The sequence below is a fragment of the Megalopta genalis genome, chromosome 3, assembly GCF_051020955.1.
Source record: "Megalopta genalis isolate 19385.01 chromosome 3, iyMegGena1_principal, whole genome shotgun sequence".
NCBI lineage: Eukaryota > Metazoa > Arthropoda > Insecta > Hymenoptera > Halictidae > Megalopta > Megalopta genalis.
In genome coordinates this window covers 16,168,615-16,189,120 of record NC_135015.1, presented here as the reverse complement: position 1 = coordinate 16,189,120, position 20,506 = coordinate 16,168,615, and the positions used below count along the sequence as shown (strand labels likewise).

The window sequence follows — 20,506 nt, the reverse complement described above, 5'->3', positions numbered from 1 at the left end:
TTGTTCGGAGGAAAGTTTGTCGACGGTTTTGCCAGTTACTGTGCCCTTAAAAAGGTAAAAATTGTAGATCAAATTTTATGGAAGAAATTCAGTATCTTTCATTTGATAATGTCGTTCTTAGATACGAGTAAAATCATTGTAAGGATACGGTGACTGCGGGGGCACAGTAATTGACACGCTTACCCTATAAACATGACTTTGAATCAATAGGAAGCGGTGACTTTTTCGATTTTCGTCCCTGGTTCGGTGCACTGTGCGGCGTCTGCAGGGGTTGAAAACTGACGGAGAGAGGAGCATCGGACGATCAGGGGGTTGGAGGGGCGTAGGGGGACGAAACGAGACAGTCGGGAGGGCTTCTCTGCGCCGCGCGAATAAGAGAGGAAATAGGGAGGAAGGAGGGCGAGAGAGAAACACGCCGGTATACACGCTGGAACTTCCGAAGTTATTCGCAACAGGCAGCTCCGCTAGTCTGGCCTCGTGGAATTCTACGTTCCGCTCTCCCGCCCAGCCTCTCTCTCTCTCTCTCTCTCTCTCTCTCTCTCTCTCTCTTTCACGCTTTTTCTCTCTATCTCTCGCCGCGTTCCCTCTTGTACAGCCCCCCTCGGTCTTCATTCGCCGCCTCCAACGATTCCACCGCGCGCTTGCACTTCCTCTCGCTCCGCTGCACCGACTGCGCTCTCTATGCACCTTCCACACTTCCTCCGTCCGATCGTCCCTGTTTTAATGGCCACCAGAACTCGCTATTGCGCTCTACGAGAGAAAGAGCAGCAGAGAGAGAGAGAGAGAGAGAGAGAGAATGAGAGAGGGAGAGAAAGAGAGAGAAAGGGGATTCCTATGGGTCGCCGACTGCCAGGACTCCAGCCGGAGACGTTGAACTTTGCCGATTTGATAGAGACTGTTTTGGGAACTGCGGCTTTCTCGAATTGGTTTCGAGTGGATTGGGTTAACGCGTTTGTCGAGTGGATAACTGTAAATAAGCCCGAATGAGTCGGTAATTCGAATATCCAAGCGAGACATCTGAGATTAATCTGATCCGATCAACAAAAAACGTTCGCGATCCCGTTAAATAAAAAAAATCAAAGAACTGGAGCAATTTATGCATAACAGAATTGCATGTCTTTTAGCGCTGATGCGCAGTTCATAGAGGTGAAAATAGCCCTTGAAAATATATCGAGAATAGCTGGTGATATTTAACGCTTTGACTGGCTTTCCAATGATCTAAAAAATTCATAAAATTAAACCGTTATACTTAATCATATTAAGGTTCAAAGGTTAGGTTGTATCACATCAATTACATTTCATACGTCATTCCGCCACCCACGTACGAGTGACGTGACAGAGTAAAAGCGTTGAAAGGTCTACGAAACTGTATAAAATTCTTCTTTAAATGAAATTTCGAATGAAATTCCAGGGTCAGGTCATCGCATAATTTATTCCAAACTATCGTGTGCAAACTATCGTAATTTTTGGATTTCCACGGATCCACGAACATCTCTCGCCTTGTTAAATTGCAACGTAATGAGCACGCAACTTAAAAATATCAATGTACAAGAATCTCCGCATCAATCTTTGTTTCGAACACGTTAATCGACGCCGCGCGTCTGTTAGACAGACTCAACAGGAAAAATCCTCGTTTCACAATTCCCTAACAAAGTACGTATTCCTCTCTGTACGTGCTCGCGAGTGCAGAAAACTTCCCTGTCAAATTATCACTGTCACGAGTAAGCCTGGTCCTTATCCAGCGCGTGCGTTCGCCCTATCGTTTCGTGAACGCAGCGATCGATCATCATCAAGCAGCCAAAGGTAGTCAGTCAGCAGCCGGTAGCAGGATAATTTTTCCGAAAGGTCACAGGCTCGTGTCTGGAGAGTGATAAATGCAAGGGCCGTCTGTCCGAGTGGACCACCCGGTACCGGGTTCTCGCTTTAGCGGATGGCTCCGTTTAATTATTATGCAACTTGACAACGTTGAAGCGCCGCCTCGCGTCGTGTCTCGACCCGTCTCGTCTCGTCTCGTTCCGACTTGTCTCGTCTCGTCTCGTCTCGTCTTGTCTCGCCTCGTCGCGTCGCCGCAATCACGGCCGTCTTCCAGATGGAAATTGCTTCGACTGCGACAGCCCGTGGCTCGCTGACGCGATCATAGGTCTCTCCTCGCTTTGCTAATTCCTCCGTCTCTCTGGGACCGTGAGCAGTTTGCCCGTGATTGCCCGGGTCCCTTTGTACCCGGTGTTCAACGTCGCTCGAAGATTCTCCGAGCGGCTTTGAACCGTGCGAGCCGAGCCGAGCCGAGCGTCTGGAACACCGCGTGCCATGGACAGCGAATCAATTTGCCGATTATTAAGTCGCGCTAATTCCCCTGGGAACGGCGACCACGTGTCGGCCGGGGATAGCGATTCTCCGAGGATCACGATTCTATTGATTCTTGATCGAGCCCCGAGTCTCAGACGTTCAACTTGACGTCGCGCGATTTTTCTTTGCTCTTCGACGGCTGTATCAATACGAAACCACTTAGGCGATCCATGCTTTTGCATATTTCAATCAGTTAGCTGTTTTTTAATGAGCGCGTACTCGTCGTAATGTCGCAAAATGTTGCCGTTTCCTCGCGACGAGTGTACTCGGCGTAATGTCGCAAAATGTTGCAATTTCTTCGCGACGAGTAAATATTCATTTACTTTCATTCTTGGATTTTTATTACAGAAGTTAGCATCTTACTATATATTATTATAAAGTAAATATATCACGCTATATATTATTTGTTAATTTCTTTTTAGAATTGCTATAAAAGGAAATTTTATATTTTCCATAATTGGGCAGTAGATTTACTCTTCTCAATAAAGCAAAAGACTTTGAAAAACATTAAACTTTTTTTTAAATAGCAATTTGAGAAAAAGGCCAACAGATGATCCAACCTTTATGTATATACTATATTTAGCAGATTATGTACGAAATCTTCGCCACGAGCCTAACTCTCGTTGTCCCAATTCAAGATTTTAAATCGACCTATTTACCTGTTCGTGCAACTTCGTGCGGTCAATAAAGAATAAAAAAATCAGAGATTCGGGCAATGTATCTTATCGCAATGTTTCGAAAGGCAGTACTCGCGCCATTTTCCGAGCGGACAGTGGATTTGATAGTCGACAGAGATACTCTATCAACGTGATTCCGAAGGAACAATTAACCGAAGATAATCGGTCGACGGTGCGGCGCGACGGTGACACGGGGTTCGAGTGTTTTTCAACGATTCCCGGTTCGGTTCTCCCGTAATTAGGTAAACCGCCGAGCTCTAAGTGGTTCGTTTGCTTACGTGCTTCTCGAAGTTTGCCCGGTTTAATTAATTCCCGCGATGGTAGCACTTTTCGCTGCAGATCCGACCGAGATTCCCGCGGCTGAACCAGGTCGAGGCGGATTGGCAGGATAGAGGAACACGTGCCAGAAGTAGCTAAACGAGCCGATGGCTAATGGAACGATTGTTCCTTTCAGCTGAACGAGCTGCCGGAGTTAGGCGAATTGCGATCACCTCTTGCTTCGACGAATATTCGACTCCTTGGATTCTTCGCCGACACATTGAATTGTCAAAGTTGTCGATCGTACTTCGGTCACCTTCGGTGGACCGATTTTTTGTCGAACTTCATTTTTGCTGATACAAGTTTGTATCGCTAGCTCTGAGCTTTCTGAAGTATTTGTGCCTAGTTGCAATGTTATCGAATTAATATTAGTATGTCAACACTTTATTTAAACAACACTTCTTTTAAAATCGAAGACCAACTGTTACGAATTTCTTAAACAATTGTTCAGAAATTAAAATAATCCATAATCTATCAAATGGCTAAAATTTACCTTAGAGGATCAAAATTTGATGGCTTTTTATGGCACGTTCCCGTAGATATCGACGAGAAAACGCCGAAAATGCAAGTTTCAATGTGCGGAACTCGTTGGTTCGAACGTTGTACGTATCGAAAATCGCCGAATTTTCAATGTTCTTTTTAGAGATTAGTGTGCCGCCATATTGGTACGTAATTAGTTCACAAACGTAGTACCGTTCACAGATCAAAATTAGTCGACTTTTCATTACGACTAATAACAAATAAATCAATTCGAAGAAACCACGAAAGACTTGCAAGAGAGTTAACCCTTTCACACTCGAGTGTGACACCATTAAGAAATGCCGCAGCATAGTTCACGCGACGTTTACATTCTTAGATCCGTTTAATAAATTGCTAAAAGCTTGAATATACTATGAGTGAATGCACGTAACCGCATATAAACGAGAAGAAAACGATGCCGATTATTTAGCGCGAGGAAGTAATTTCCTGATTTGAAGAGGTTAATCCCGCATAAGGCATCAGTCGAAGTGTTGAAACGACTTCGCAAACGCGAAAACCACCCCGGCCGGTAATAATCTCGCATTAATTAAGCGGCCGTTTCCGAAAATCCGTTCCGACCGGATCGCACGATTGAAGCACGGGGGGTGAATCGATCGGCGAAAATAGAGAAAAACGAAGACACGCGGCGGCGGAGGCACGTTTGGCCCCAGCAGCGCAACGAAATCCGCGGCGGGCTTTGAATAAAATATTCCATCGAATCGCCGGCGCACAGAGGAGCGTCTCGCGCACAATTTTTCAGCCTCCTCTCTTTTGCGTTGGCAATTACACGGGCGCGTCGTCAAAGCGTTTAATTCGATGAAAGGGCAGCCGGCTCGTGGGCCCGGTCGCCTCCATTCCCCGCCAACCCCCGCCCTCCTCCAGGAGCCTCTTTTCCTGCTACTCTCTCTCCGCCGCCGGTGCCCCTTCCTTTCCCACCCCCGGAAACATTTCGCGTTCGTTCCCAGCGGAACCGGATGCGCGGTCTTTCTTGTCAAGGCTGTCGACACGCACCGCCCTCGCAACCCGCAGCGCATTCCCCAGCCCTCACCCCCCGCGCGAAGCAATCCTGAAAAGTTGCACGAAATTCGTCGCTCTGTTGATTATGCTTTATTAATTGCAACCAGGACTGTTTCGGGGCTCGGGAATCTGCTTTGCGATACTCTTCGTTTGCTGTCACGAGAAACTACCCTTGACGGGGCGGAGGAGAAGGGGTGGCGTTTCGCCTCGAGATGTCGAAACTTTGAGAATGTCGTCGAGGAGTCCGCAATTGTTTCGAGGACAATTTTCGGCAGAGTTTTTACCGTTCTTTGATTTCATTCCATCACGCTGCGACGTATAAACTATCCATAAACATTTGATGAGATTTATTTGCGAAGACTAATTTGTTAAAATCGTTGCTGTATGTTCATTTGATTCGACATTGTAATCGAGAGGATAGTATCGTAATTGGGGGATGTAGAATTGATTTAGTGAACGCGTTATAAGAAGATTTAGTTGATTCAGAACTGTAATTAAGAGATGCGGCATTGATTCGACGAATTTTTTATAGTAAGAAACATTCGCAAGAAGTTTTAGTGGACATCGATCTAATTTCAGTGAATTATTATCACTATTATTATTTCTTAATTTAACGGACAAAGTACCCTTTCGATTACACAATATAATATATACAGTGATTTAATTCGAAAAAATACATAGTATAAATTATTTATTGCAGTCGCAACCTTCGAATCTAACAGAGTTCTTCATTACTCTTTCTGTTATTCAAAAAAGTTGGGACACCAAGAAACTGTCCCCTTTTAGAATGAAATGTTTACCGTTATATTTTATTTAAGAGAAACCCGGCGCACAAGTTAATATCACCATAGCGATGCGAAGATTAATTTTTGTTGATCGTTGATGGTGATTTAACCGGGCGCAGCGAGCTGTGACGAACGATTTTAGAGAGTGGAACAATTTCCAGCGCAATTGACGTTTACGTTTCAATCGTCCTGTAACCAGATTACATTTTGCCGGGCTCTCTGCCCAGGGCCGTCGGAAGCGGGATTAACAAAATATTTTACAGGAATTGGGAAGGGGCGAGAGGCAAGGGTGGCCGAACGCGAGAGGGACTAGGGCTTGGGGGAGGCTTAATCCGGCCATGTGTTCAACCCCTTCACGGTGTAATTAAATGATGGGGAGCAACGAGACTCCAATTTAGACGAAGTATAATCAACGGTACAATTTGTTATTCTAATGCGGTCGAAGGGGTTGAGTTTTGATACACGATCTACCCGAAAAATCTTTCTTACGATCAATCCTCTTAACACATTATCTAACTAAGATTTTCTTCAAGCTCGAAGATAAACAGTTGAAAAGATTTTGCGAAAAATAATAACAATGTAAATGAATATTGCAACGTGCTCCATATTTTTGGGTAATTTTTCTGAAGATTAATCAACGTTCTCGTAATTATATGATCTTGTTATCGTTTCATTTGTCTTCCGATTCATATATTTATATTTGTACATCCTAAAGGTCTCGGCTCGTTAGATAAATACATTTTCATTTAACATTTACGAAACGAAGCCACGCGCAAAACTCGTCTCTCGAACAAATCGCTGCGATCCTTGAAATTCCCATGAAAATATAAAAATTTCGGAAGCGCCGTCAAGCCCTCCCTTCCGTCGTCCGTTGTTCGAGATCCTGGAAGACACGATTTTTAATTGACGCCGCGTAAAAAGTCGCGATCGAATCGTCGCGCCGTGTCGCATCCGAAGCAAGATATCGCAGCCGGTCCCGGCCTTCGCGATCCCCGACGCTTTTCAATTTCCTCGAAACGGCGGAACGTCCGGCGGCTAATGGACGTACGGGCATCGGGTATGCGCGCAAAATCGGCTCTCTCATTGGCGCAGGCCGTGTTCCGTTGTAAAGCCGGCGAGGATCACGCGAGGTTAAAGAAACCTCGGCCCCGCGGCAAACAGGTTTCTGCTCCTTTTTCCGCGCGATCGCCGGAACGAGCCGCATTAACGCGGTGACAGATGGAAATAGATTCCACTCGCGATTACCCTGTACCGTTTTCCGCGAGGATTAATGCTCCGGACGGCCAGGATTGAACGATATCGATGATCCTCGCTCCGAGGTCCAATAAGCCGATAATTCTGTTATCAAGGGAGATATGGCCGGCGACGAAACCTCTTCTGCTGTTCCCTTGATCCTGAAATAAGGGCGCCGATTTCGACACATTAGAATGTGTAATGTTTCGCATATTTCTGCGGAATATATGGTATAATAATCTTGGGCCAGCGATCGTAGGAATGCGCATATACCGAAAACGTCCGCTTGACGATTCCAAGATTCTCCGACGATAGCGTTTAAGAGAAAGATACACTCTCCTGTAAAAGTATTTGGGCGTCGACAGAAGGTTAAATTGATTTCGAAAACCGATAGGAAATCGTTAGAAATTCGTACATTTGTTTATAGTGCATTTAATAGTATTTATTATACATTTAATATATTTAATAGTACATTTAATTATAGTAAACTGGAACAAGCACATACACATATATATATATTTTTTATATTACGATAAAAATAACACCGATTTTATAAAAGAAAATTAACGTTTCTTTTCGTCGATATAACTATCGTATTTTTTAATTACTTCTCGTACTGATTTCGACTTCGTTTTATCAATTTTCATATTATTTCTAATCGTATTTGGTTCCATGCATTTTGTGCTATGGGAACATAGTTAAGAAAATGCAGACATTATACGTTTTCAATGCACAAAATGCGATAACTTCATAACACTTAATATAACTTAATATGCATTTTCGACGATAGGGTAGCATAAAACTCGCAGACATTGCCTAAACCGAATGAAAAATTGCAATTGATTTCTCGCGACGGAAGCGAAAGAACGATGCAAATTATATATTCGTAAACAATTTATTTCTCGTATCGGATGAAAAAGAAAAACAAGATTAACCGCAATACAGTTGGCGAGCGACGCAGCCCAGAAAAGTCGAGCACCCGTAGAAGGGTTAAGCAGTCCAAAGTTAATAGGGACGTCGGGGCAGAACAAACCGGCCAAATCAGATTATCGTAGATTACTATAATACCGCCAACAATATTCCTCGACCACGACAGAACTCCCTCTCTCTCTCTCTCTCTCTCTCTCTCTCTCTCTCTCTCTCTCTCTCTCTCTCTCTCTCTCTCATACCTAATCCCCAGACCAAATAAAATCCGAGCCTTCTGCCGTATACCAGAAGCTGTATAGCGAGCGATCATAATCGAAGGTATCAGAGCTGCGGACCCACAAGCCCGTGCAATTTTCACCTCTCGAGAATATCTATGAGTTCCGTACGCTTCTCTCCTCCCGCCGACTATTTTACCAATTTCCCGGCGGCCATATCGAGTCCCCGCGAGTTCTGAAGTCAATCAAAACTTCTAACGCGATCTCGTTTAATAAATCAATAAAATCGGCCCCGGCCTGGCCGTGTCTCTAACGGCGCGCGCTCGTGCTACCAGAAATTTATGCCGCAAGATAAACGTGCCGCGATCCAACTTTCTCTGCACCTGATTGTTTTTTTCTTCTGGCAATGCACCCGTTTCGTTTTGACACACGGGCGCCGTGTTGCTTCTTTTGAAATTGTTCGGATTACGATGACCAGGATCGTCGTGGGTGGCGGCGGAATCTCTTTTAATTCGGGCACGCGCTATAATCGAAATGACGGGAAGTCTAAACAGATTCAATCTTGATATTTTTATATGTTAGATATTTATATTAATTGCTATTATATAGGGCTCAGTCGGTCTAGTGCCGAAGCTTCTTGAATCCATTTTTATTGTGATCCGTCGAACGAGAAGAATGTTGCTATGATTCATTTCTAACTGTCTATTTTGGCTCTTTTGAAAAGTTGTTTCGTTCTTTCAATTGTCTTTCAGAAGATGAAAGACAATTTTTTAACGTTTAGAGTGAAAAGAAGATTTTTTAACATTTTTCTGGTAGCTTTGAAATCTTATGCTGCAGTCTTGTTTTTTTATTGGAAGAATACTGAATCAAATTTTCTAACACGCTTACAAAACGACATTTTGTTGGAAAAACGAAACAACCTTTTTTCCTCGTAATAAGTCAGCCCAGCATTTTGTGCCTTCGATTAAAAACGAAAACTAAAACGGGCATTTTTTCACAATAGAATTACGCGTCCTATGAACCTAAATCCCATCCGAAAAACTGCAAAAAGAATGACAATGCGCGGCTCTGAGAACAAAGGAGTGATTTTTATTAAAATTAACATTTTACGCGATTACGTGTTATCATTGTCTTCGCGTTTTGTTAACCGCCGAACGCGTTAACAATTCTGCCTCTGGCTAAAAAACGACCGAAGTCTGATCGTGCCATGGTGAAAAAGAAGCGTGTCGATTGCTTCGAATCGAGTTTGCGGTCGAAAAGCGTGGAGACAGAGGTTCATTCATCTGTTTTGGAGTCTCATTGAATTCTCGGCGAGCCAGTCGAGCCTAAATCGTGCAGGAGCAGGCTCGGTGGAGCGGGATAGGCTAGCCACGGGGAAGAGGAGTCGGCTAAGCGACCTTAGGCTCGGCTGGCAGACGGTTTCTCGTATCCACGAGCATCGACGAGGACGCAGGACAGCGTGTTTAGGGTCGTCGACCCTAGGCACATCCGCGTTCGGCGCTTCACGTGCTTTCCCGCTTTATCTTCCAGCTTGTCTCTCTCTCTCGCTCCTCTCTCTCTCTCCCTCTGTCTATTTATCTTTCTCTTTGTCTCTCTCTCTCTCTCTCTCTCTCTCTCTCTCTCTCTCTCTCTCTCTTCGTTTCCCCTCTGTGGAGGCTCTCGCGTACTTTGTCCGCCGTTCGAGTAGCATCTCCGCGGCTTTAGGCTCGCGCGCTTCGCTGATCGAGGGTGAAAGGACCCTCGTCTTCGCTTCTCCTTTTTTCGCCCCTCTTCATTCCCATCCCCCTCTTGCGCCTTCTTCCCAGAAGAGAGACCCCAGAGAACAGCACGCGCGATTACGCTGGTCACCAACTCGAACACCAACGTCGCGTCGCGTCGATTGAGAGATTCGCGCGGCCGGACAGGATGTCGATATTTCGGCGGCTCCTAAGCGATGATAAATCCAGTGATGGACCCGTGAATGGGACGCTATTTTCGACGCGATGAATTATTCAGCGTGACTCGACCGCTTTCCGGTATTATTTTCGCATTGCTCCGGGATAATTACCGGATCCGATCGTGGAGTCGCACATTTTCTAATTTTAGCACCGCTTTTGTTCATTCACTGGGAATTCCACTGACTAATACTGCGCTCTAGATACTGTTAAATCGCTTAGCGAGTTAGTCAGTTATTATTATTATTATTGAACTACTCAATTATTACTATTATTGAACTACTCAGTTATTATTATTATTAAACTACTTAGTAGTTTTTATGATTAATCTACTTAGTTCTTACTATCAAACTATTTAGTTATTATTATTATTATTATTATTATTATTAAACTACTTAGTTATTATTATTTATTTACGGGAAGAAGAATCTCCTTGGAAAATATTCGAGAAGATCATAAATTAAGGGTAGTTTTTTAACTCTCGAGTAGTTGTACTATAATAATACTATAGTAATATAGATGATCGAGTAGTTGTACCATAACTGTTGGTACGCGAACCGCAGAGGAGAAATGTATTTTAGTCTATTGTACAGCGAGTTTCATGTTTGTTTTCCGTGGAGAAAAAGTCGCGAGGAAAGTTTGCCATGGCGTCTGAACTCCGGGAAAAACCTTTCGATCCCGACGATTTTCAAGAAGTTGAAAGACTTCTGTTTCCGGTAACCGGTCGCGCGACGGGATAACAATGAAGGGAAGAAGAATCCGTCTATTTCGGCGTAGACAGACAATCTTAACTAGGGCGGAAAAAGGACCCGTCTGCTTCTAGACCGACAGCCTTAAATAGGGCGTAGATCTCTCGAAGGGATGCTGGGCGAATTCTTTCGGTTAAATGGGGCGAACGGTGTGCATCCGCGAAGGGTAGAACTATGAGGTGTTCAGACACCGGGAAAACGGGGGTGCAAGGAGTAATAGGGAGCGATGGAACTTCGGCTGATCCAGAAGAATTAGGCTGTCTCCTGCTGTTGCCCCTTGGCTGGGTCGTTGGACAACAAGTCATTTAGACATCGCGATGTTTCTTCTATCCACCCCTGTCTTCTAATCAGTTTTTCCCGTTGCCTTGCTATAAAAGCTTCGCAGAGTGATATATCCTCGATGGTCTCCAATTATTTCAGTTCTTTTGCTTCGCTTAAATTGCACCCTTGTTCTCATAAATACGGAATCTACTGAAATATTTATTTTCTTCCTCGATCGTTTCTGTAAGTCGCAAATATTGTAACAGTATTTTCAAATTCTTTAGGTATTTCCATTATTTTTTCATTTTCGTTATAAATGCATAAAATGCTATCCGATGCACACCTTCCATTAGATTGCATATATTCATATGCGAATCCCTTAAATTTTGATAATACTAGATAATATTGATAATAACAGATTTAATTTCCTTATAAAATATCTTTATAAAATACGTGAAATTCTAACTTTTACTATAAATGTATACATGAAACTAATGTATACTATAGATATATATTTTATATTTTTTTAAATAATTATATGAAATCTTATTTTCCATAAATGAAATCGTACATAAAATAATAATAATATAAAATTATATACAAATTTAATTTAATTATAAATATTATGTTTTTCTACAATTTCGTATGAATCTATATAAAAATTTTATTGAACAAAAGTTAGCCTTCAGCTCCTCTTAGAAAATTCACAACAACAGAATAATATAATAATATAATACAATGTCCGCACGTGTCTGCAAAAAATAAACGATTCTCCAAGGGGGGTGAAAGTCCAATCTCCCAATTAGAAAATTCGTGCAACGTCTCTGTCGCTCCTCGAAGGACGACGCCAGGAAAGGGGCAAGCATCGAAGACGTCTGAAAAAAACGGTCTGCTCGATGAGTAAATCCGCGATTGATCCATCTTCGATTGCCGATCTCGCGGAAGGGGCGAAAGCGAAAGCGTCAGCTGGGAATGCGAGGAACAGGAACGAGGCTCGGTGACAAAGAAACCGGCGGAGGAGGCGAGGCGTGCGTGAAACAGCAGTTTCAGAGATCAATGAACGATTGTTCCTACCTCGCCTCGCATCGTTCGTGTTCTACAGGTTGCAGTGACACGCGTTCCCTCCCTGTGCACGTTCTTCTTCTTGTTGATTCTAATCGAGATCGTTCTTCTTATCCACCGGCGGATTCGCCCCCTCTTCCCTTCCCGGCGTTTTTATCCGCGATTTTATAGTCGGATAAGCTATCTTTATTTCTTGAACCAGTTCTCGAAAGCTGGCGAAAGTAGAAAGCTAAAATTTACCACAGAAAATATCGGCTCAACCGTTTTGTATTTTAAAAAATCCTGGTTTGCGTTCGGTTCGATCGATATATTGCAATAACAATGAATCTAGGAAGCTGGTTAAAAATCAGTGTCACCCTAATTATCACATTTTCTTTTACCACAATATTGCAAGAATATCTTGCTCAGCTGTTTCTCTTTCGTAATTAAGGAGTTGCATCGTGATTTTCAACGTTTACTTGGCACGACCGAGAAAACTCGATCTCTTTCAATTTGTTGTTAACTTTTTATATCAAAAGCTTGGTATTTTCTGGTTTCGTAAACTCTTTTATGCTCGTATAAAAATTTTGAACTACATTTGAAGTCGCATATTCTGTGAATCCGATCTTTTCAGAGCGATGAATTGATGGAGATAACGCGAATAGACAGATTATTGATTTATCCATTTTTCTTTGACATTTTGGTACCGCTAATGATCTTTTGACGGAGCTTCCATCGAGCATTCGAATTACTTTTCCATTCCAGTATCAAACAAGTGCACAGAACTACAGAAACGATTTACAGCACCAAAAGCGGGAAATATACGAAATTTCGGCCGAGATGCGTACAAAAATTGTGGAACGGTGCTTCGAGCAGAGAAAGCCGTGAAACTGTGGAAAAGCGGGCGCAGTGATTTATAACATAGTTTACGCTCGGATAAAGAATTTGAAAAACGGTCGGGCGAGTTGAAAACAAAAAGCGACGGTGCTATGATAAAGTGCGAAAGTGATTTAAAAAATGCCTGAACAGAAATTTTCTTTTTGTTGCAGAGATTTGGTGGAAGGGGACCTGAGGTTGTCCGAGGACAGCGAGGATGAAACGAGCAAGGTAATCGAGTCACTAAATTAATTAACTGGGTTCAAACTTCAGCGTATGGGCGTTTGCCACTCTGACGGCTTGGTATATCGAGCGTTCCATAGTGCAAAGTATCATATACGTTAATATCGTGAACTCCCCTCACTCTCTCTCTGTCTTTCTCTCTTTCCATCTCTCTGTTTGTTTCACTCTCTCTCTTTCTCTCTCTTTATTCATCTCTCGTAAATTAATCCGTAACTTTGTATAATTATCGTGTGCTGTTTCGTCTGCCGAAAAAGGTATGAGGTGTTGGGGGCGGACAATTGCGAACTGCGATGATGTATGAGGGTAATTGGTAATCGTTATGGTGTTTTTTTTTTCGCAGATTACGGTGTCACGGACAAGGGGTGTCAGAAGTCCTGATCTCACAGTCGAGTAAGTAGAATTATTGTTAACGTACAACGCGAAATTCCACCATGAAAATTCTTCGAATTCGCGAAACCAATGGTTTTCCAGTCGCACTGTTCATTCTGCATAAATTTTGTCTTAATGAAAATCACATATTTTGATGCGGCCTAAATTCTGCCTGACAGAATGTTCATTTATTTAGTCCATGGGTCTTTGTGGAAATCACATATTCTTGTTTGGCCTGAATTGTATCTTAAGAGAAAGTTACATATTTTTGTTTAGTCCGCATTCTGTTTTTAAAGAAAGTTACATATTTTTATCCGGCGCACGAGCTGTTTTAAAGAAAGTTGCATATTTTTATTTAGTCCGCATTCTGTCTTAAAGAAAGTCGCGTATTTTTATCTGGTCCGCGATCTGTCTTAAAGAAAGTTACATAGCTGTATTTAGTCAATAATCGTTTCCAATGTTTCGCAATTTATTTGCACGAGGCAAGAGGTCAGACATGTGTCTTGAATCGAAATGATCTGAACTCTCAATTATTTCGATTGATATAAATCGTTTTAAAGAAGTAGCAAGTAAAAATTGGACATAAAAGAACGTTCGTCTCTTTATCTCATATTAATTTCCTTGATTAAATTTCTATATGTATCGATCTTCATTCCTGTACGAAAATATAATATAAATAGCACACAGCTATCAAAATAGCATAAAATCTTACTCGACATAATCGATTTTGGCAACCTAAAGCTATAACGTTGCAGAGACAGAATGACTCGTTTTCTTGATAAAATATTAGAAGAAACACTATAAGAATAAAATCTTCTCTCGATAAGAAATGTAGACCATTAAATCTACTCGCTAGAAGAACATGCCTGACCTTAAAGTAACTCAGAGCTGCTAAAAAACCGATCTCCACTCTCTAACAAATTATAAAACCCTTTCCGTAAATCTAATATTCCATTTATCTACTATCATTTACCATCGATTTAACAAAATGATCGTTCCTCCAGTCTGACAGCACCCTTGATAGCGATGACGCCGGCCCCGCCACCCGTGGGACCCATGTCTCCTATGGGCCTGTCACCGGTGGGCCCCCTGTCTCCGCCAAGGCCGCTCAGCCCGCCCAAACTCGCCTCACCACCGAAGCAGATAACACCGCAACAAGTGTTATCTCCACCCCCGGTGAGCCCTTTGCAGTCAAAAGGTGTGCCTAGCCCTACAATCCATCAGAGGCCCCCCAGCCCCCCGGGTCAGGCCCCTCAAAGTTCCGGAAGCGCGAGTTCCAGTTCCGATTCCGGTTCCGAGTCCGGCTCGGAGAGCAGCGACGACTCCGACGATGAGATCAGCCCGCAGCCCACCAAAGGTCCCACGACCCCACCCTCTGTGTCACCAAAGAAAGACAATCTCATCGAGGATCCGCCTCCTGTGATCGAGGAGTCGAAACCAAGATGGAACCTCAGCTCTTTCCTGAACAAGACTGCTGTGCCTCACGGGGAGCAGAATGCTGAGACCAAACAACCCCAGGTACACCTTCTTCTTCTCATTCGCAATTGATCGCTGGACGCTGTTTTCTTAAAGGATGACGATCACGTTCGCTCCATCGTCTTTTTAATTGAATGCTGCAGGACGCTAGTCTTCTTACTAATGAATCTTTTGGGGACAATTGAGTCGTTTATTTTGAAAGCGGCTTAAGTCAATTTTCCAAAAAAATCGAGTTAACCCCTTGACGTATTTTGACGTGTCCGACGCGTCATGAAAATTTCTGACAATAACTTGAGTATAGATGTTATTCTGTCCTTTGAAATTGGAATAAAATTCTAATCTCTTGTCATCAATATTCAAGCATTCGAGTAAATTTAGGCACACAATAAGCACCAATTTTCTTTCCCTTCTAAGAAATTATTGCAATCGAAAAATGTCTAATTACAGTAACTGCGACGAAGACGGTATGTCAAAGGGTTAATGGTAACACTAATTACAATTGAACGATATCTTTTCATTTAAAAAAGAAAAAAGTGACTTATGCCACTTTCAATATAAACGGCTCAATTGTTGTGAGGAATAGGGAACGTCTAGCCTTTGCTACCGTGACGACTCTTATCAAACTGAGCAACCTTTGCCAGGTTGGGTAGTTAAGCCCTCTTCCTCGCAACGATGTCTTCGACCCTTTACGAACGAGGATTTTTTCTTTTAGAGTTTTAAAAACATTTTTCTCAGAGAACTAGACTATGTATCAAAGGCATACTGGGAACAATGATCAATAGATTCTGAACCTTTGTTATATACACATCAAATTATGTTTGCAACTTCTGGAATAAAATATGCAATTCTAGTGTTCCCACTACGTCGACATTCGTCCTCAAAGGGTTACCGCATTGGGCAGAATAGACTCGGGTTAATTAAAGAGAGGATAATAAAGAAATCGTTTGGATATTTCGTTGAAATATCTAGCCTTAAAACTCCAATTAATCATGACAATTTGTGTCGCCAGGATTGCGCCAGGCGCACGGGTTCGCCAGCAGTGGTGGCGGACACGAGGACTTTAAGAGAGAAGGCGAACCACGACTGGAAGCTGGACGAGGCGTTCAAGAGAACGCACACAGACTCGCTGATCACGATGATGAGCGACAGCGACCACCACTCGGACCAAGAGAAAACCAAGCCGGTCGAAGAGAGTCGTGCGCCGGAGAAACCAAAGGTGGCGGACGCCAGGAAACGTGGTCGTCCTAGAAAGCCGACGAAAAGCCCGAAAACTGGTCACCGGGCGACCGAAGAGAGTCTGAAGAACGGAAAGCCTCGCAGCCGAATGAGACCGATCGGCAGTCCGATGAAGAAGAAGCAGCCGATCTCAAAGGCGACGATCGCGACCAGCGACGACGGCAGCGACGATCACGGTGCCTCCAGCGACTCTGACAGCGACCGACCCGCCAGAGTATCGCCGGCTGTGGTCATCAGCGAGAAAAGACGGCCAAGACTGAGCGCTTCATCCAGCGAAGACGAAAGTCCACCGAATAATGGCAAGGCCACCAACGTCTCCGACGAGGACAACTCGCGCTGGAGGAGGGTTCCCATCAAGAGGACCAAGCTTGCGGACTCGCCGAAGAAGCAAGAAAAGAAGAAGAGTCCTCCAAAGCCAAAATCGAGAAGATCTAGCTCCAGAGTGGCCGCTGCAGGCTCGGACTCCGATAGCGAATCCGAGGTGTCTGTGAGGAACAGTCGCATCCAGGTTGCCAGGTCAGTATCTACCTTCTCCTTGTCCATGCTATCCAAGTGCCTATCTAACTCTGGTTCTCACAGGGTCCCTCCAAGGCCACGAGCTCCGCCGACAAGAACGACGTCGCCGGAGAACTCCGACAGCGACAACAGTCCGGGCCCAAAGCTGCAGGAGGAGGACGCCGGGAACGTGCAGGACAAGAAGAAGAGCGATACGCTGCGAAGGGTGTTCTCGACCTCGGTGGGTGGCGGCAAAGGTGGCGGCAAGGGTGGCAAAGGTGGTAAAGGCGGCGGCAAGTGCGGCATTTACGTGGAGGAGTACACGACATCTGCGAACACGCCGACCGGCAACGAGAGTCCTTACAAGAGACCCTCGTCCCAGGCGTCCACCGCAGTCCAGACCCTCCCGTCGCTGACGTACGTGAACGGGGTGCCCAGCCTCTTCTGCAGGATCGACCTGAGCAGGCTGCCACATATATCACAATTGTCCAGGGGTCAGGAATTCAGGGAGCGCACGGAGCTGCCGGACACCAGGCCGTCCTCGAAGCAGGCGGTGACCTTGACCGCCCAGCCGCCGAGGCCACCTACCCCCGAAGAGGGCGAGATCGTGGACACGCCGCCGCCGCCCCAGCAGCTGCCCCCAGACACCAGGATCCATGCCGACGTGATCGTTGAAAACGATCACAAGAACCGCGCTGTGATCAAAGGCGAGCCGATCTCGGACTCGAAGACCGGCATCAGCGGCGTCGTTGGTGCCAGTGGTGCTAGTGCGAGTGCTAGTGGTGCTAGTGGGGCGGGTAGCGCGCCCAAGAGGAAACGTAACCCGAGTGATAGTTCTGTGACTAATTTGAGTACTCTGTGTTCCTTGGAGACGAAGGCCAAGGGCTCGGCCGAGCACAAGGAAAAAAAGAAACGTAAGCGGAAACATGCTGACGTCGAGGTCGTCGCTACCAGGCCATCTAGTCAGGTGAGCTGGACTCCATTGGACCCTTTAACTTTTGGCAGTTGTGCGTGGCGAATGTGAGGGGACGACGTGTTGTCCGGGACCCGCTAGAGGACTCATCGATAAAGCTGTTCTAGCGGGCCCTTGGCTTAGACGTCGGTATGTCGAAGGAGAAGATGTAGGAAGATGTAGGATTCCAGGAGGAAGATTGCTTTTCGTTGTTCGTGATTGCTGTACCTCATAGGTACCGACGCGGTCATGAGAAGGAGCCTTCATTGCTTTACTCCATCTCTGACACACATTTTTGATGCTGAGGTTTTCATCAGGCTTTCATCCTTGTTGTGAGCGCGTTACTCAACCGGTGAACTTTACTCCAGTTGTGAACTCGTTGCTCGTACAGTTGTCGTGGGATGGCAGTGAGTCGCTGCTGTCCTAACATGGCCTTTCTGTAAAGTCACGCATTGTCCTCGTGATGTCCGCCGATCTGCCGACGTCGTCGTAGGTCCAGGATGTCGTGAAAATTCGGAGTGCCAAGCGTTTCCGCAGATCGACAGCGATGGCCACATTAGGAGAGGGATTACGCAGTCTCGGCCGCTTTTAAATCCTCCTGGCGTTAATCCGTGCTTGCTGTATGCCCTCTCTCGGTTCTCGTGTCGTCTCCAGGTAGTGCTGTAGGTCGTCGATCAGAAGGTTGCGTGTTCAAATCACGTCGAGGTCACCAATTTGAATGTGACGATGCTTGGGAAAAAAGGAGAGGGGAACACGTGCTAGACTCCCCTCCCTAGCGGGCCCTTGCCTTAAACGTTGGGATGTCGAAGGAGAAGATGTAGGAAGATGTAGGAAGATGTAGGAAGAACGAAGGAGTCATCTGCTGGCGGGCCTGGAGGTAGCCGCCACAAACTATCGGCCATTGTGAAGAACCCTTTTTAACACAGATTTTATTAATCTTCATCGTACTGGAAGAGGTACATAGATTTTTGCTAGCTAAACAGTTAAATGATCGAGGTACATTCTCAATAGGTGACAGGAAAACAAGAGCAGAACCTTTACAAGACACAATTTCTCATTCTCATCATCCCATGTCCCTTCCACTAATGCACAAGTCGGCAAGAAAAAGAAATTTGTCTTATCAAGGTACATTCTGAACGAGTGATAGACTAACGTGAAAATGCTATTCGCCTTCTTAACGTCATGCTCGACACTACTCTCCATAAGGACGTGTGTCTATTCCCAAAATCCAAGCTAGTAAGTGCATAGATCTTAAATGAAAAAGCGACGGATGAGGGAGACACGATGATACGCTAGAGAGTAGTTGCAGCTATTTTATCTCAGCCCTAATTAGGTGTTATATCGTTGAAGATCCGAGTTGCTAGCGAATAAGAGCTAATTAAATAGCTGTCGGTGCTCTTTAGTTCCCTGTTGCGTTGTCGACCAACTATGTTAATGAAATATGAATGTACACTTGATACCGCAGCCATAACAGCACTAACGCGACTGTTCCTTACACAGCAGAGTGGTATTCAGCCAACGAACCATGAGCGGGAAGAGAAATCTGAGACTAGTCTCTTGCCGCCACCGCCTCCGCCTCAACGCGTCTATTACTCATACTTCAACCCTCAAAACGAAGTCTTGGAGGATCAGGATAGGTGGTGAGTCGCTTCAAACCTTCGCTAATTCGAACCTCGAAGTTTCTAATAACTGTCAGACCGCGGACATTTAAAATTCGAGTCTTTCACTTTTAACAATAAATAATCGCATAATCAGAAACTAACAATTCTATATTTTCAAAGTAAAAAAAGAAGGAGTGAAACGTTAAGCCCCCTTCGAAATGATTATACGTTCGCGTTGTTGGGTGCAGGGACCAGAACCAGTACCTGATGGAAGCGAAACGGTTGAAGCACAGCGCCGACAAGGAGTGCGAGCTCACGGCGCAAGGGATGCTCTACCTGGAAGCAGTTCTCTGTTTCCTGCTGACTGGGAACGCAATGGAGTCGGATCCCCTCACCGAGAGGGCGTCGTTCACTATGTACAAGGATACTCTGAGTCTTATCAAGTAAGTGGATGTCTAATTAACCATAAGCCACCCTAAGGTCTGTCTAATTAAACCGATTTCTGATACGGACGGTCCTCCAGGTATATCTCGTCGAAGTTCAAGAGCCAGCAGAATAGCTCGCCTGAGAGCAGTATACACAACAAGCTGGCCATTCTAAGGTGAGGGCTGCGCCACTTCCTATCTTTCATTCGACGATTTAGAAGCAGCGTGCTGTAGCCCTGATACTTTGTTTCAGCCTCTTCTGTCAGTCCCTCATATACTTGAAACTTTTCAAGATGCATAAACCTGAAGTCAAACAGACCCAGAAGCTTCTGACGGAGTATCACCAAAAGGTAAATTCAGGACAATAATGACCTTGCTCTGTGTTTAGAAGAGATTGTTTCTTTACCGAATGTTTCTTGCGTTATCAGCAAGCTGCTCAGGCGACGCCAGTGCAACCAGAGGGTCAAGGGACGCCGTCTCTGTCACCCACACCCTCACCTGCTGGCTCTGTTGGCTCTGTAGGCAGCCAAAGTTCCGGATACAGCAGCGGAGAACTGGCGAACCGCGGAGCTGCGTCTGGTCAGGCACAGGCAGCTCCATACGTCAGCGTCCCATTCGGCATCTATAGCGCTATGGCGAAGCAAAACTACCAGTTCAATTTGATGTTGAACTGCCACGAACTCTGGGACCAGGCGCACGCTTTGGTAACGGATAAACACAGAGGTGAGCAACCCTTAAACTCTCTTTTAGATCTCGTAGCTCGAAGAACCTTCGTTTCTACTTTCGAAGGGTTGCTTCTTATCAATTTTGT

The 20,506-nt window shown here is 44.8% G+C and overlaps 1 protein-coding gene across 10 annotated transcripts in view; it reads left to right on the top strand.

The window, feature by feature from the left end:
- The window catches only part of lilli (AF4/FMR2 family member lilliputian), a 447,030-nt gene that overhangs the window by 415,316 nt on the left and 11,208 nt on the right, over positions 1-20,506 (top strand). For 8 of the 10 annotated variants that reach the window (XM_033478322.2, XM_033478323.2, XM_033478324.2 and 5 more), the window contains 10 exons: positions 13,072-13,129; positions 13,482-13,531; positions 14,515-15,028; positions 15,996-16,738; positions 16,802-17,684; positions 19,170-19,309; positions 19,519-19,713; positions 19,782-19,871; positions 19,949-20,045; positions 20,124-20,418. In XM_033478322.2, coding sequence (XP_033334213.2) covers positions 13,072-13,129; positions 13,482-13,531; positions 14,515-15,028; positions 15,996-16,738; positions 16,802-17,684; positions 19,170-19,309; positions 19,519-19,713; positions 19,782-19,871; positions 19,949-20,045; positions 20,124-20,418 — 3,065 coding nt within the window. The remainder of the gene's footprint in view (positions 1-13,071; positions 13,130-13,481; positions 13,532-14,514; positions 15,029-15,995; positions 16,739-16,801; positions 17,685-19,169; positions 19,310-19,518; positions 19,714-19,781; positions 19,872-19,948; positions 20,046-20,123; positions 20,419-20,506) is intronic. The other 2 variants (XM_033478325.2, XM_033478326.2) reach the window with 2 other exon arrangements.